Here is a 17,973-nt window from a genome sequence, read left to right on the forward strand (position 1 = left end):
CCTGGCCCCTAAGAACGGAAGGGTGTGTACTACAAGGAGCCTCTCTGTTGTGCAAGGTCTGTATTTGTTTGTCTCGCCCTTTTATTGTGTGTGTGTGAACTGAGTTGTTTGCTTTGTATCACTCATTGCAAGTTGGGCCATTGATATCTATATTTATTGGCATGGGAAACGTACTGTATGTTTACATTGCCAATGCAAGTGAATAGATAATAAACAAAAGTAAAATAAACAATCAGATAAGAACAGTAAATATTAAACACACAAAAGTTTCAAAAGAGTAGAGACATTTAAAATGTTATATTATGGCTATGTACAGAGTTGTAACAATGTTCAAAAGGGAACATAGATCAACAGAAATATGGGTTATATTTACATTGGTGTTTTGTGTTTTACTGGTTGCCCTTTTTCTTGTGGCAACAGGTCACACATCTTGCTGCTGTGATGGCACACTGGTATTTCACTTAATAGATATGGGAGTTTATAAATATTTAATAGATATGGGAGTTTATAAATATTTAATAGATATGGGAGTTCATAAATACGTAATAGATATGGGAGTTTATAAATATGTAATAGATATGGGAGTTTATAAATATGTAATAGATATGGGAGTTTATAAATATGTAATAGATATGGGAAGTTATAAATATGTAATAGATATGGGAGTTTATAAAAAACGTATAAAAACGTTTTTTTATAAACCTTTTTTTTTTTATGTATACAAATGTGATTTGTTTTTTAGTTCTTCAGAGGTCTGTGTAATCTGAGGGAAATATGTGTCTTTAATATGATCATACATTTGGCAGGAGGCTGGGAAGTGCAGCTCGGTTTCCACCTCATTTTGTGGGCAGTGTGAACATAGCCTTTCTTCTCTCGAGGGCCAGGTCTGCCTACGGTAGCCTCTCAATAGCAAGGCTATGCTCACTGAGTCTGTACATAGTCAAAGCTTTCCTTAATTTTGGGTCAGTCTCAGTGGTCAGGTATTCTGGGCCAAATAGCATTGTAGTTTGCTCAGTTTTTTGGTAAATTCTTTCCAATGTGTCAAGTAATTATCTTTTTGTTTTCTCATGATTTGGTTGGGTCTAACTGTGTTGCTGTCCAGGGGCTCTGTGTGTGAACATAGCCCCAGGACCAGCTTGCTGAGTGGACTCTTCTCTAGGTTCATCTCTCTCTAGGTGATGGTTTTGTTATGGAAGGTTTGAAAATCGTGACTGGGGATATTGATACGCCATCCAAAGTGTAATTAATAACTTCACCATGCTCAAAGGAATATTTAAAAAAAAATTATAATAATGTTTTACCCATCTACCAATAGGTGCCCTTTGAGGCATTGGAAAATCTCAGTGGTCTTTATAGTTGAATCTTCGTTTTGAAATTCACTGCTCGACTGAGGGACCGTACAATTATCTGTATGTGTGGGGCACAGAGATGATATCGTCTATTAAAATCATGTTACACTATTATTGCACACATGCAACTTATTATGTGACTTGTTAAGGACATTTTTCCTCCTGAACTGATTTAGGCTTGCCATAACAAAGGGGTTGAATACTTACTGACTCAAGACATTTCAGCTTTTCATTTTTGTAATAATTAGTACAAATTTAGCAAAACATAATTCCACTTTGACATTATGGGGTATTGTGTGTGGGCCACTGACAGAACATCTAAATGTAATCCATTTTAAATTCAGGCTGTAACACAACAGCGTTTGGAATATGTCATGAGGTGTGAATACTTTCTGAAGGCACTGTATAACTGCTTCAAAATTTTTAGCCAGATTCTAATTGGTATGTTGAATTTTGTGTCTTTTTGATGGCGTAGAAGGCCTTTCTTGCCTCTCAGATCGTTCACAGCTTTATGGAAGTTGCCTGTGGTGCTGATGTTTAAGCCAAGACAGGAATAGTTTGTTGTGTGCTCTCGGGCAACGGTGTCTAGATGGAATTTGTATTTGTGGTCCTGGCAACACTCTTTCTCTGTCTGTCTCTCATCCTTCTCTATGAAGGCAGGGCAGTACCCCAGGTAATCTTAGGTTTCATTACATACAGTCGGGAGGAACTACTGAATATACGATTAACGTCAACTCATCATCGTTCCTACCAGGAATATGACCTTTCCCGAAACGGATCCAGTGTTTTGCCTTCCACCCAATACAATGGATCTGATCCCAGCCGGCGACCCTGTGCGACGCGTAAAAGGGGCAAACGAGGCGGTCTCGTGGTCAGGCTTCGGAGAGGGCACATCGCGCTCCACTCCCTAGCATACTACTCGCCAATGTCCAGTCTCTTGACAATAAGGTTGATGAAATCCGAGCACGGGTAGCATTCAGAGAGACATCAGGGATTGCAACGTGCTCTGCTTCACGGAAACATGGCTAACTCAAGAGACGCTAACGGAGTCGGTGCAGCCAGCTGGTTTCTTCATGCATCGCGCCGACAGAAACAAACATCTTTCTGGTAAGAAGAGGGGCGGGGGGGTATGCCTTATGATTAACGAGACGTGGTGTGATCATCATAACAACACACAGGAACTCAAGTCATTCTGTTCACCTGATCTAGAACTCCTCACAATCAAATGTCGACCGCATTATCTACCAAGGGAATTCTCTTCAATCATAATCACAGCCGTATTATTCCCCCCAAGCAGACACATTCGATGGCCCTGAAAGAACTTTATCTGACTCTTTGTAAACTGGAAACCCACACCCTGAGGCTGCATTCATCGTAGCTGGGGATTTTAACAAGGCTAATCTAAAAACAAAACTCCCTAAATTCTATCAGCATATCGATTGTGCTACCAGGGCTGGAAAAACCCTAGATCATTGTTATACTAATTTCCGCAGCGCATATAAGGCCCTCCCCCGCCCCCTTTCGGAAAAGCTGACCACGACTCCATTTTGTTGATTCCAGCCTACAAACAGAAACTCAAACAACAAGCTCCCCGCGCTCAGGTCTGTTCAACGCTGGTCCGACCAATCTGAATCCACGCTTCAAGACTGCTTCGATCACGCGGATTGGAATATGTTCCGCATCGCGTCCAACAACAATATTGACGAATATGCTGATTCGGTGAGCGAGTTCATTAGGAAGTGCATTGACGATGTCGTACCCACAGCAACGATTAAAACATTCCAAACCAGAAACCGTGGATTGACGGCAGCATTCGCGTGAAACTGAAAGCGCGAACCACTGCTTTTAACCAGGGCAAGGTGACCGGAAGCATGACCCGAATACAAACAGTGTAGCTATTCTCTCCGCAAGGCAATCAAACAGGCTAAGTCCCAGTACAGAGACAAAATCGAGTCGCAATTCAACAGCTCAGACACAAGAGGTATGTGGCAGGGTCTACAGTCAATCACGGATTACAAAGAAAACCAGCCCCGTCGCGGACCAGGATGTCTTGCTCCCAGACAGGCTAAACAACTTTTTTGCCCGCTTTGAGGACAATACAGTGCCACTGACACGGCCCCCTACCAAAACCTGCGGCTCTCCTTCACTGCAGCCGAGGTGAGTAAAACATTTAAACGTGTTAACCCTCGCAAGGCTGCAGGCCCAGACGGCATTCCCAGCCGCGTCCTCAGAGCATGCGCAGACCAGCTGGCTGGTGTGTTTACGGACATATTCAATCAATCCTTATCCCAGTCTGCTGTTCCCACATGCTTCAAGAGGGCCACCATTGTTCCTGTTCCCAAGAAAGCTAAGGTAACTGAGCTAAACGACTACCGCCCCGTAGCACTCACTTCCGTCATCATGAAGTGCTTTGAGAGACTAGTCAGAAACCATATCACCTCCACCCTACCGGACACCCTAGACCCACTCCAATTTGCTTACCGACCCAATAGGTCCACAGACGACGCAATCGCAACCACACTGCACACTGCCCTAACCCATCTGGACAAGAGGAATACCCATGTGAGAATGCTGTTCATCGATTACAGCTCAGCATTTAACACCATAGTACCCTCCAAACTCGTCATCAAGCTCGAGACCCTGGTCTCGACCCCGCCCTGTGCAACTGGGTCCTGGACTTCCTGACGGGCCGCCCCCAGGTGGTGAGGGTAGGTAACAACATCTCCACCCGCTGATCCTCAACACTGGGGCCCCACAAGGGTGCGTTCTGAGCCCTCTCCTGTACTCCCTGTTCACCACGACTGCGTGGCCATGCACGCCTCCAACTCAATTCAAGTTTGCGGATGAACACTACAGTGGTAGGCTTGATTACCAACAACGACGAGACGGCCTACAGGGAGGAGGTGAGGCCTCGGAGTGTGGTGTCAGGAAAATAACCTCACACTCAACGTCAACAAAACAAAGGAGATGATTGTGGACTTCAGGAAAAGCAGAGGGAGCACCCCCTATCCACATCGACGGGTCAGTAGTGGAGAAGGTGGAAAGTTCCTCGGTGTAAACATCACGGACAAATTGAATTGGTCCACCCACACAGACAGCGTTGTGAAGAAGGCGCAGCAGCGCTCTTCAACCTCAGGAGGCTGAAGAAATTCGGCTTGTCACCAAAAGCACTCACAAACTTCTACAGATGCACAATCGAGAGCATCCTGTCGGGCTGTATCACCGCCTGGTACGGCAACTGTCCGCCCACAACCGTAAGGCTCTCCAGAGGGTAGTGAGGTCTGCAAACGCACCACCGGGGGCAAACTACCTGCCCTCCAGGACACCTACACCACCCGATGTCACAGGAGGCCATAAAGATCATCAAGGACAACAACCACCCAAGCCACTGCCTGTTCACCCCGCTATCATCCAGAAGGCGAGGTCAGTACAGGTGCATCAAAGCAGGGACCGAGAGAGACTGAAAAACAGCTTCATTCTCAAGGCCATCAGACTGTTAAACAGCCACCACTAACATTTAGCGGCCGCTGCCAACATACTGACTCAACTCCAGCCACTTTAAAAATGGGAATTGATGAATTATGTAAAAATGTACCACTAGCCACTTTAAACAATGCCACTTAATATAATGTTTACATACCCTACATTACCCATCTCATATGTATATACTGTACTCTATATCATCTACTGCATCTTGCCATCTTTATGTAATACATGTACCACTAGCCACTTTAAACTATGCCACTTTATGTTTACATACCCTACAGTACTCATCTCATATGTATATACCGTACTCTATACCATCTACTGCATCTTGCCATGCCGTTCTGTAACCACCACTCATTCATATATCTTTATGTACATATTCTTTATCCCTTTACACTTGTGTGTGTGTATAAGGTAGTAGTTGTGGAATTGTTAGGTTAGATTACTTGTTGGTTATTACTGCATTGTCGGAACTAGAAGCACAAGCATTTCGCTACACTCGCATTAACATCTGCTAACCATGTGTATGTGACTAATAAAATTTGATTTGATTTGAGTAAGAATGCATAACTCTTTCCTGGTCGGTTATGTGTTACTTTGATGCTACTTCCTGAATCTGACATTCATTGTTTCCTGTCAGGCTGCATTTTAATGAATGAAGGAAATAATGAATGACATATAACTTCAATGAATATATTGATCTCTAGGCTAGAGGATAAATTGCATTTGTTTGATTCCTTAACATCCTATTTGAACCTTTTTTTTTTTTTACACTCCCCCTATCGCTCTTTCTGTCTCTGGGGACAGCAGTGCTACCCAAGACCCTCGGTTGCCTTTCAGACGGTAGCGAGGGAACAGCCATGCACCCCATGCCAGGACAGCCGCCTGGCCAACGGGGACGCAAGCCAGGCCGCAGAAAAGCCAAGCTGACAGGGCCCTGGGGCCAGAAGGGGGCCGGAGTAGGAACACAGGCCCCCCTGCCCGGAAAGGGACTGGAGCATATCAAGGTCCCCAAGAAGAGAGGCCCCAAACCGGGGAGTAAGGTACAGAACAAGGACCCGGGTTGGGGAGTGATGGTTGGGAAGGGTGGATGGGGTAGGGTTGGATGTTTAATCCTGTGTCGCAGCACCCAAACACTATTTTATAATAATGACCTTATTGGTCAAAAGTTGAACTAAAGTCAAGAATTCACTTCTATTCTAATTCCACTGCTACTGAGAAAAGTCATGTTTGCCCTCTAATTGACATCTAGAGGGGTTGACCTAAGCCTAACATTGTCCTCTCGCTCCTCCTCTGTGTTTAGATGGGCTGGGCGAAGAGAGCAGGCTGGCTGGAGGGTGTCATGGCAGGCCCAGGGCGACCCATGTCTCGGCCCAGAGGGAGGCTGCCAGCCAACTGGGCCCAGAGGATGGCATTGCAGGAGGGACAAGTGGAGTCTATCAAGATCCCCAAAAAGAGAGGGCCCAAGCCCGGCAGCAAGGTAACCACACACACACACAATTATATTTTTTTTAGGTACAATGTAACTAATCCAGCACCTGGGACAAGTGTTTTTTTTGTTTTTTTATGGATGAGCGCATATCACCCCACTAAACGTTGTGTATGTGTGTCTGTGTGAACAGAGAAAACKGCGGGTGGTGCCCAACCCCGTGCCCGTTTCCCCCAACAACAGTATGCCAGAGCCAGACACCAGCACGGTGCCCCTGGACAACGCCACAATCCCCAGCGCCGCCTTGCATGCTGCAACAGGTACACGCACACAAAGTAGTACTTCATCACTACAATTAACACTCATATGGATTTCTGTGGAGCGCAATGCAACTTTTATTATGAATACTTGTAATGTCTTCGGTCATCCTTGTGAGTCAATCATTGATGAAAATGTAATATTGTTAAATATGTTTGGAGCATTAAGTCAAATCTGCCTTTTTCAGCCAGAGTGGTATACACGCTGAATGTTAGATGCCTCTGTGTTTGTGTGCGTGACTGCCTGCATCTACCTACGTGTCCCACAGTGTGTGTATACCTGAACAAGTATGGGAAGGTGGGACCCCACTTGGACGGGCGGAGGGTGCAGCAGCTGCCCGACCACTTTGGTCCGGGCCGGGCTTCCTCGGTGCTACAGCAGTGTGTCCAGGCCTGTGTGGACTGTGCCCACAACCAGAGCTCTGTCTTCTCCTGCCTCAAGCCAGGTCACGGAGGAGAGGTCATATCAGGTAAGGACTGGTACCTGCTTTCTGTCTGGGCTATTTTCTCTATACACTTTATTAGAAGTTTAGTTATAGAGATAATCAAATAGTCTTTGCATTTCCTTAAAAAACATGATGTTTCCTTCATTTATTTCAAGCCTCCCTGTGCACTGCATCAGAACCAGTTGTTAAAACAGACTGGTAGATCCTTTTGTTCCTGAAATTGATCAAACCAAAGCTCTATATCTCCTATTCACTTGGCATTGCTACTAAATGTGAGGAACAGTATTGGCTGTCTGAGCCTAACCCTTACCCTCTGTGTCCCGTGCAGCCCACTTTGACCAGCAGCACCATACCCTCACCCTGCCCACGTTCAACAGCGTCACGTACGTCCTGCGCTTCCTGGCGAAACTCTGTCACAACCTCTACTGTGACCCTCTGTTTGGGAGCCAGCCCATCCCCAGAGGGGGCCTGCATTACGACAGCCACGCCTACCCGGGTCAGCACACACACTGTACTGGGGCATAACCTTGACTTTACTGTTGGTTCAGGACAGAAAAGGGTTGCCTGTTTCTTTTTGACCTTTTCACCGTTGTAACCGTGTCGGTTTGAGTCAAGTATATAGGTATTTGCTTTTCACTCCTCACTGTTTTTCTTTTCTGTTACGACTCTCGCCAGAAAGGAGAAGTTTTAGGGAGGGCCTCACGACGGGCCCAGGCAGAGGCTCCAAGCGGTTCCTTCAAGACTCCTACTACAGCCCCCTCCCCCACAAGCTGGCCAAAAACCTCTGCCTCTCCTCGGAAGGTACAGCCCCTTGGGAAATCCTTAACGCTTCGTTTGAAATAACTTGATAAAATGATAAAAATAGAAACATGCACCTTTAATGGGACAAAGAAATGGGAAAACATTTGTGTACAAACAAAAACTCTTATTTTAGGGTGTAGCTAGGACTGGAGGTCAGCCTGTTTTTGTAACGCAAAAGTCTGCCGGTCTCACGGTAATTAAGAGAAACACGTTTAGCACTTCCAGGCCTCCACGAATACAAATTGCATACAAGCCACATACAAGCTGCTGAGTCTAAGATTAGACTATTTTAAATGTAGTTGTCCCAAAGGCACGCTCATCAGCAGCTTGTATCATGTCAGCTAAGTGAACGAAACTACGGCCTATGGCATGGAGCATAGCCAGATAACATACAGTATGCCGACTCGTATTCCGTTCTTCTGAAATACATTTTCTTCCAATCATGTTTCTTTAGACTTCAGACTCAACCAACGGTCACCGCCAACAGCCCAAGGTGTAGCCAGTAATGTCCCGCGAAGCAAACTGTTTGACTACAGTTAAGCTACAGGTGTGTCACTTGGGCCTTGTCATTGACTCGCCTGTCCATGTTGTTCCAGGTGAGCCCTTCCTCGTGGTGAACGGTGTAGGGGGGTCGGAGCACTTAAAGAAGAGCCCCCTGTCCCCGGGCTCGACAGGGCAGCCTCTGGGCCTGCGGTCCCCCACCAAGTTGCTACATCTCAACTCTTCAGGTAGGGGATTATCTTTAATGCAGTGCATGTCATTAAAGGCAAAAATGATATTGTCCAGTGGATTTGATTTGATTTTTAGCCAAGCTAATTTATGGATTGTGTATGGCTTTTCGGTAACACTTTAGATGGAGTTGCTCATCATTCCCATAATAACAAACCCCACTGGTGATTGGTGACTAATGTTCCTCTGTATCTCTACTCTGACCCGCCATCCGACAGGCTCTGAGCGTTTCAGAGAGAGCCCTCGGCCCAGTGGCCAGGACCCCAACCTGTGGACGGTGAAGGACGTCATGCAGTTCATCAGAGACATAGACCCCCTACTGGCCCCCCACGCAAATCTCTTCAGAAAACACGTACGTATCGACAGAATTTAATAGAACAGTACTATCCTATTGTATCTTTATGTACGTATCAGCCTGACAGAACACTCAGCATAGAGGGACACTTACAGTGCATTCGGAAAGTATTCACACCCCTTGACTTTTTCCACATTTTGTGACGTTACAGCTTTATTCTAAAATGTATTAAATTGTTTTTTCCCCCCTCAATCTACACACAATACCCCATAATGACAAAGCAGAAACAGGTTTTTATAAACATTTTGCAAATTTATAAAAAATATTTTAAAAAACACATTTACATATGTTTTCAGACCCTTTACTCAGTACTTTGTTGAAGCACCTTTAGCAATGATTAGAGTCTTCCCAAGAGTCTTGGGTATGATGCTACAAGCTTGGCACACCTGTATTTAGGGAGTTTCTCCCATTCTTCTCTGCAGATCCTCTCAAGCTCTGTCAGGTTGGATGGGGAGCGTCGCTGCACAGCTATTTTCAGGTCTCTCCAGGGATGTTTGATTGGGTTCAAGTCCGGGCTCTTGCTGGGCAGCTCAAGGACATTCAGAGACTTGTGTCGAAGCCACTCCTGAGTCTTGGTGGTTCCAAACTTCTTTCTTTTAAGAATGACAGAGGCCGCTGTGTTCTTGGGGACCAGAATTGTTTTGGTAGCCGTCCCCAGATCGGTGACTTGACACAATCCTGTCTCGGAGGTCTACGGACAATTCCTTCGAACTCATGGCTTGGTTTTTGCTCTGACATGCACTGTCAACTGTGGGACCTTATATAGACAGGTGTGTGCCTTTCCAAATCATGTCCAATCAAGTGAATTTACCACAGGTGGACTCCAATCAAGTTGTAGAAACATCAAGGATGATCAATGGAAACAGGATGCACCTGAGCTCAATTTCGAGTCTTATAAGCAAAGGGTCTGAATACTTATGTAAATAAGGTATTTCTGTTTTTGTTTTTAATACATTTGCAAACATTTATAAAAAACAGTTTTCACTTTGTCATTATGGGGTATTGTGTGTACATTGATGAGTGAAAAAAATGATTTAGTCCCTTTTAGAATAAGGCTGTAACATAACAATATGTGGAAAAAGTCAAGGGGTGTGAATACTTTCCCAGTGCACTGTATGTTTTGCCATTGTTTTTAGTGGAAGGATTTTTTTATTCTTAAGTGTTTTGTTGAGTTTCTAACCTTCATAGCAAATGAAAATGTTATCCCACTCCTATGTGTTGCAGGAGATTGATGGCAAAGCCCTCTTGTTACTACGCAGCGACATGATGATGAAATACATGGGCTTGAAGCTCGGGCCTGCCCTCAAACTCACGTTCCACATCGACAAGCTCAAACATGGACGCCCTAATTGAGCTCATCAGCGCCCCCCCCCACCCCGCAACCCTACTACTACTACTCACCCCCCCTCCCCTCTACAGGATATAATGCACTGCATACTACTGGACTGACCATCACATGTAGCTTCCGCCACTAGGCTACGATACCTGGTGTCATATATCCCCCCTCCCTTTCTCTGCCGCATCTAAGAAGCCCTGTGGCGAACTTCTCTTATTTCGATTTTATTTCTGTTGTGTGGCACAATCCAGCCCTACGGCAGCATGGGATATGCAGACTGACTGACTCGCCCACATCTCCTCCTCATCCATCATGTTACTTGCCTGTTTTTCTATTCCATATTCTCTTACAACAACCTCTACCAATGATGCCCTCCCTGTGTGTAGACATTTTTTTTACTGTAATGGCCATTTTAGGCCAGAGTTTTTAATTACATTGTTTTTGATGGCTTTCTTTTTGTTTGATCAAGTACATTTCTTTTTTTGTACCCTCCCTGAAAATATGGACTTGCATTAAGCCATTTTGGCTGTTTTTGTATGAAATAAGTATACTGAACATAAATACAAATGCAACATGTAAAGTGTTGGTCCCAAGTTTCATGAGCTGAAATAAAAGATCCCAGAAATGTTCCATACGCACAAAAAGCTTATTTCTCTCAAATGTTGTGCACAAATTTGTTTACATCCTTGTTAGTGAGCATTTTTCATTTGCCAAGATAATCCATCCACTTGACAGGTGTAGCATATCAAGAAGCTGATTAAACAGCATGATTATTACACAGGTGCACCTTGTGCTGGGTACAATAAAAGGCCACTAAAATGTGCTGTTTTGCCACAGATGTCTCAAGTTTTGAGGGAGCGTTCAATTGGCATGCTGACTGCAGGAATGTCCACCAGAGCTGTTGCCAGAGAATTGAATGTTCATTTCTCTACCATACGTCGCCTCCAACGTCATTTTAGAGAATTTGGCATTACTTCCAACCGGCCTCACAACCACAGACCACGTGTAACCACGCCAGCCCAGGACCTCCACATCTGGCTTCTTCACCTGCGGGATCGTTTGAGACCAGCCACCCGAACAGTTGATGAAACTGTGGGTTTACTGTGAATGTCTGCACAAACTGTTAGAAACCGTCTCAGGGAAGCTCATCTTTGTGCTCATCGTCCTCACCAGTGTCTTGACCTGACAGCAGTTCGGCGCCGCATCCGACTTCAGTAGGAAAATGCTCACCTTCGATGGCCAGTAGCACGCTATAGAAGTGTGCACTTCACAGATGAATCCCGGGTTTCAACTACCGGGCAGATGGCAGATAGCGTGTATGGTGTCGTGTGGGCGAGCAGTTTGCTGATGTCAATGTGAACAGAGTGCCCCATGGTAGCGGTGGGATTATGGTATGGGCAGGCATAAGCTACGGACAACGAAGACAATTGCCTTTTATCATGACGAGATCCTGAGGCCCATTGTCACGCCATTCATTCGCCGTCATCACGATAATGCACGGCCCCATGTCGCAAGGATCTGTACACAGTTCCTGGAAGATGAAAATGTCCCAGTTCTTCCATGGCCTGCATACTCACCAGACATTTCACCCATTGAGCATATTTGGGATGCTCTGGATTGACGTGTACGACAGCGTGTTCCAGTTCCCACCAATATCCAGCAACGTCGCACAGCCATTGAAAGTGGGACAACATTCCACAGGCCATAATCAACAGCCTGATCAACTCCTTGCGAAAGAGATGAGGCAAATGGTGGTCACACCAGATACTGACTGGTTTTCTGATCCACGCCCCTACTTTTCTTTTTAAAGATATCTGTGACCAACATATGCATATCTGTATTGCCAGTCATGTGAAATCCATAGATTAGGGCTTTTCTGTATATGAACTGTAACTTAGTAAAGTCTTTTAAATTGTTGCACATTGCGTTTTATATTTTTGTTCAGTGTAATTAATTCCAGGGGGGAAAAAACGAGGTTTTTCCCAGCTGTTTGGGATTTGTTCTGAATTGTATTTTTGTTTGGAGGCATGGTTTTCAAACAGTATGACACACTACATTATCAAAACACATTATACTGTGCTGAAGAAATATTGACATGATAAACTGTTGCTTTTATCTTGTTATGGATGTTTACAATGACTTATTTGTACTTTTTTAATTTTTATACTATATTATTAGAGTTCATACATTGAGAGCTTTATCATAGGCATTAATGTTCAATAAAGATACAATAACTGTTTATCTGTCAGTCATACTTTCTTCATTTGTAAACAGTATGGGCATAGCGTGAAGTTATTTAGCCGACATCCACATAGCGGTTTTTGGGTGGTCCAACTGTGTTAGAGTTGTCAAATCCACATACCTAAAGCGGACGTTGTCATTGAGATAAATCCCCATGAAGCCTTGTTTACAAGTTCGAACACTGGAATGTGAGATGTAATTTACACCTCGACTAGGCTGATAGAAGTCCTCATTTTGTTTAATGATTTTCATTTGGAGTGTAATTTCCATATGGCCCACACTTTCTCGTTCTGAACTTCTAACACAAGTGGGACGGGTGTGGCTTCATGAAAATGATCTAGAACAGCCGCTCACCGATTTGACATCTCCAACACAAGTTACACCTCGGTTATCGACATTAACGCTTGATCTGATTGAATCTCGGCCAAAGTCTCAAGATGAGTGAATAGCATGAAGAGTTATGCAGTAATTGTGTTTGTACATTTTCAGTTTTGGTATAGTGGCTCAAGATCGAGTAAATACTGAAATCATACTCTTTATTGCTCCAGGAAATTTTAGATGACCGACAGTTGACCAACAGAGGGCAGGTGAGCTCCATCCATCCAGATTTACTCAGTCCTGTCTCCTTGACTCCTCTCCTTGAGGCTCAGGCACATGTTCTGCCGTGAGTCAGTCACAATTAACTCACAATCATGTTATTTGCGGAGGACATACTGCTTGCGTACGGTTTTTGCCTTTGAGGTGTCCCAAGTGATGCTACAACTTAATTAGCCCATATGTTGCGTAACACCTGGGTGCTTATTGAATTTAGTACCTCTTTTCTGACTGGTGAGCGAGATTCTCCAAAGCAAATTTGAACAATGCTTACGTCAAAGGTAGCCTATTATTTTCACGTTTCCCTGACAAAATAGCTTACCAGGAAAGTGATATTGATTTGAAGTGATAGTTATTCCAATTAATTAAAGTGTGAATGAGAGTTAGGCCTGTGTGCGTGACGTGTATTGATTGCAGCAGAAGCATTAAAAGTGAGGATGTCACCACATCCTCACAGCAAAAACAGGAAAGTGCATGCGAGGGTTACCTGGACCAAACCCACTGATCAGTGCCGATTAGGGCGGTGTGTGTGTATGCGTGCGTGTCAGTTAGACTTGTTCCTGTGTGTGTGTATTTATGTGCCTGTGTGCAAGACGCTTGTGACTTATGGTCAGGGCCCATCCAAGGGTATAGGCTATGTTTGTTGATGTCTAATAGTAGCCACAGTGTCATTCATGAAAAAAATTGCTATTTATAGACCTCCCGGCTCCTTGCTCTTTATGTTGCGCTCGCATCATGTGAGTTTCACAAACACTGAACAAACATGAATGAGTCAGGTTTAAACTGCTGACAGGGAGGCGAGCAGAGACCGTGGCGTTAATAGAAAGCCCACAGGTTTAGCTAACTGATGGTGATATTCTAGTGGGGATGCCAGAGACTTGTAGGAAAGACCCGACTAGGAAATTCTCTACCCATTGAGCAAAATCACATTGAAAATATGTATTTTAGACATATTTTCTAGACGTTAATCAGGTTAATTTTCAGTTCTGATGAAAGATGAAAATATGTATTTTCCAAACATTGAAAATATGTATTTTCCCGTCATTGAAAACGGATGCAGAACGCATCGGAGTAGGATTTTATTGCATTGACACACACTACTCAGCCCATACTCCACACAGACCTGTGTGGCATAAACAATCTGCAGTACACCTATATACAAATAGACCATTGTCGTGACGTTGGATTGATTAATGTGACGACTGCTGTTCATCGAATTATTGACTGTTTATAATTACTTGATTAAATTAATCATTATTATTATTAACTCAATAACCTGGGGCACCATGGGAAAGTTTGGCTTTATTGAGTTTCTATTTCCCAAATTAACTCAAAGAATACCAGAATATCGATTTTAGAACGGTCGCTAATAAATTAATTTCCTCTACAGTGTCATTCTGAACGTCGCATATTCCGGGAATCTGCACAAACCCGAGTCCCACTAAATAAGTCCGTACCACACCAATTGAGTTGATTATTTATTTACTAACAAGCTAAAATGATAATATAAGATACACATACACACAGTCCGGGCTATTGATTAAAACTTCCTACAATGAAACAGGTCACTAGCGGGCCAACACAATATGACACGTGTTTTCGAATTTCGATTTCGAAAGAGAGTGCACGAGAGAAAAGCACACTTGTGTACATTTGTAAACTATGCTTAGTTCAACTCTAACCTTGCCCCAAACTGCTGCTCTTATGGGTCAGAATATAATGATGTAATTATGTGTTGAAGGTCTCCAATGGGGTGTCTCTTCATGGACCGAGTTCCGAGATCTCCTCTGATGGCGACACTTCTGTTGTTACCGGGTGTAACTCGCTGATTGTGCACACGATGTCAGTGTCCTTTCTCTTAGTGGTCTGTTTCTTTGTCCGTTTTCTGATAGAGGGGTCTTCTGAGGACGGCTAATCAGCCATTTAGGTGCTTCCAGCGGGGGAATGAAAGCAGTGTAGACACACGATTCCTTGGAGAGAATAACCGGGTGGTTCTGCTTGAATTCACCTTCTTAGACACAGCTACTCATCCGTAGCATAGATTGTTAAAAGGTTCCTTTGTCTTCTTCAACCCCGGGTTGCGTTTTGGGGTTGCTGACTACTCAGACCTTGGCTACAGCGCTTGGTCACCTAGTCTGATATGTTAATTCTTCTTAACTCACATGTTTTATACCCTCAGGTCAGAAATGGGCGTTTCTGCCTTTAGGGCAAGTTCTCTGGGCGTAAGGTCTGGATTTTACTCATCCAATTTAGACAACTATAACTACATTTCATCTTTACAAAAACATTCTCTTTGATCTGAACATTTTCCACACAACGTACAGTATGCAAACTTCGGGTACATATTATGAAAATTCTTCAAGTTACAATGTTTTCGTTATAATGTCGTTATTTAACTTTTAATAGCATAACAAAAACGACATTCATTTTCATATTCCATCTATCGTCATTACTACCATTTTGGCTGACGAAACATATTGTCCCAAAGTCCATTTATTGCATGTTACTGTTCTGAGGTAGGTTCTCCATAGGCGCATCATACATTCCATTACTCCACAGTGAGAGGACAAAGGGATTTTGTCTGCTGCCTTAAGATTTACAGTGGACGTGAGGTGTCAACAAAACAAAACACCTCTCTGGTGGGTGTGAGAGATCTCTCTTGTAGGAGTGTGATCCACGGTAACCTGACCCGAACAGGCCAGTCATGACAGTCCCCCTCTGGTGGGTTAAACTTGGAAGGATTCTGCATGTTGCATCCCACCATAACAATGACCATCGGATGTCCTGGTTTGTGGATCATCGTAGCAGTCCCCCCCTGGTGGTTTAACCTGGTATGATTTCTGAAAGCTGCAGATCACCACCAGAATGGACATGGGAGGTCCGGTGGTGGCTCTGTGTTCCGGTCCATCGTCCGGTTGTCCCGGCTAGTGGATCTAGGCAGTAACTTGGGCAGACGTTAATAACGCACAACACTCAGGCAATACATCATTACATTTCTTCCCCAAATGAGCGGCGTTGTGGCTCTAATTGGTGGTTGTATGGGGAGCTTGCCTATGGCTCTATCACTTCCTAAGTATCAAAGGAAATGAAACAAAAATGAATAAAAACCCCCATCCCTTGCGGTTAGTTTGGCTCAACAGTGTTCTTCGCTGGTGATAGGTTTAAGACCACAAAGGCGCTCAGTGTTATCCCGATGAACGGTTTGCTAGGACAGAGGTAGTGGACGTCTTTGGTTAGAGTACACATTAACAGGTTAGGGGTGAGATAGAAATCTGGATTGTTTTCCTGATAAGCTACGACTGGTGTGGCAATTTTCACGTGGGTATTGTTGCGCCAATATCCAACATTTAGAACAGTTTTCAATCTATAGATATTCTCCAGTTCAACAAGCGGCAGCGTCAGTAAAAATCCCACTTCATTACGATCAACATCAATGTGTATTGAGATTGCCAAATGTAACCTTATCGTGGTTGTAGTAGCTGAGGTCAAAATGTTGTGCACCATTGACCATTTTATTAATGGCCAAGTGGTCCACAGAAGAGCTAACTTCACAGTTAAAAATCCTCCAATAACAATCAAACCAATTGGACATGGGCATAGTCATGGTTCATGACCTCTACTAGCATTCCTACAGACAGGAGGGTTTTGTTCAGGAGTGTAGCGTGTGTGTTTACCACCAGAATAGTGTCCTGGAGAGACTTTCCCACATGTTGCAACCTGAGTGCCTGTGCTTTCATCTGTTGCTGGATAAGTGGCATCTCTTCAGTAATCTCCCAAACATTTCTCTTGACTGTGGCTAGACTGACTGCGTTGACGGCAGTGGTACCTAGGGCAAATAGTGACCCTACGGTTGCACCTATCGAGAGTAGAGGCCCGAGGAATCGTTTTTCTCGCCTGAGCTCTGCTAGTTCTGACTGGGTGACTGGGAACATTTGGAGTTGGGCCAACATATGGGCAGTGGCCAGTCAACCCCGGCCCAACTCAAATGTGCCGCAGGTGGAATGTGTTGGTGGTACACGTTCTCCGCATCTCAGCAGACGTACACCCTCTGCGTGTGTACTCTGCAGTTAGTTATAAGGAGTCCTGGATCATCGTGGAGAACGATTCCCGTAGGGGGTCTGCTCATGATCACATCTGCTGGGGTGGTTTTGTCAGGATCAGCAGAGTGTCAGGATCAGCCAAAGGAACTCCATCCTATAGAAACGCATAATCAGAGATATTGTTTGATTATTTCAGTTATTTGCTTTTGTAAACGAAAATGTTTTGACAACAGTTTTTCAGATTTTCCTATTTTGGATAGCACAGGACAATATCAATAGTGACAACACGTATATCTTGTAGCTGGGAATAGAAGAAAAGATTTTCGGTGCAATGTACTGATCTCCTGGAAGGGATCAGCTGAGGCTACTGAAGAATTTTCTTCGTACCTCTGACTAGATTTCTGTTTATTTGGTGCTGGCTAACACCCCTTCTATTCCCATGGGGGGAGTGTACAACTTGATTTGGTTCCTGTGGACTCACTTTAATGTGGTGTTTTGTCGACCTTTGCTGATTCTGATTAAATAAGCTACAGGGGACAGCTTCACCACAATCTCGTGTGGCCCCGTCCAGTGGGGTAGGAACTTTGTCGCAACGCCTGCGGGTTTGGTGTATAGGTAGTACCACACCTTATCCCCGACCTTGAACACCTGGTGTGAGACCTTTTTGTCGTAATAGGTCTTGTCACCTTCTGCACTTCTCTCCAACTTTCCTTGAGCGTACGCAAAAGTAGTCTGGAGGTGGTTTCGTAAGTCCATCACGTATTGATGAGCCGTGGCTGTGGCGACATCTCCCGGTCGGTACAGGAGATGCAGTGGAAGTGTCATTTGCCGGCCCGTCATCATCTCGAAT

The 17,973-nt window shown here is 44.4% G+C and overlaps 1 protein-coding gene across 11 annotated transcripts in view; it reads left to right on the forward strand.

Moving 5' to 3' along the window:
• LOC111958861 (polycomb protein SCMH1) overlaps nt 1-12,487 on the forward strand; it is a 45,489-nt gene extending 33,002 nt beyond the window's left edge. For 8 of the 11 annotated variants that reach the window (XM_070437392.1, XM_070437389.1, XM_070437393.1 and 5 more), the window contains 9 exons: nt 5,643-5,878; nt 6,139-6,315; nt 6,458-6,584; nt 6,851-7,051; nt 7,356-7,523; nt 7,703-7,828; nt 8,425-8,556; nt 8,776-8,909; nt 9,335-10,117. In XM_070437392.1, the coding sequence (XP_070293493.1) occupies nt 5,643-5,878; nt 6,139-6,315; nt 6,458-6,584; nt 6,851-7,051; nt 7,356-7,523; nt 7,703-7,828; nt 8,425-8,556; nt 8,776-8,909; nt 9,335-9,481 (1,448 nt within the window). In that variant the 3' untranslated portion in view covers nt 9,482-10,117. The other 3 variants (XM_070437397.1, XM_023980172.3, XM_070437398.1) reach the window with 3 other exon arrangements.
• Nucleotides 12,488-17,973: the final 5,486 nt, after the last annotated feature.

Source organism: Salvelinus sp. IW2-2015, linkage group LG35 (assembly GCF_002910315.2).
Source record: "Salvelinus sp. IW2-2015 linkage group LG35, ASM291031v2, whole genome shotgun sequence".
NCBI lineage: Eukaryota > Metazoa > Chordata > Actinopteri > Salmoniformes > Salmonidae > Salvelinus > Salvelinus sp. IW2-2015.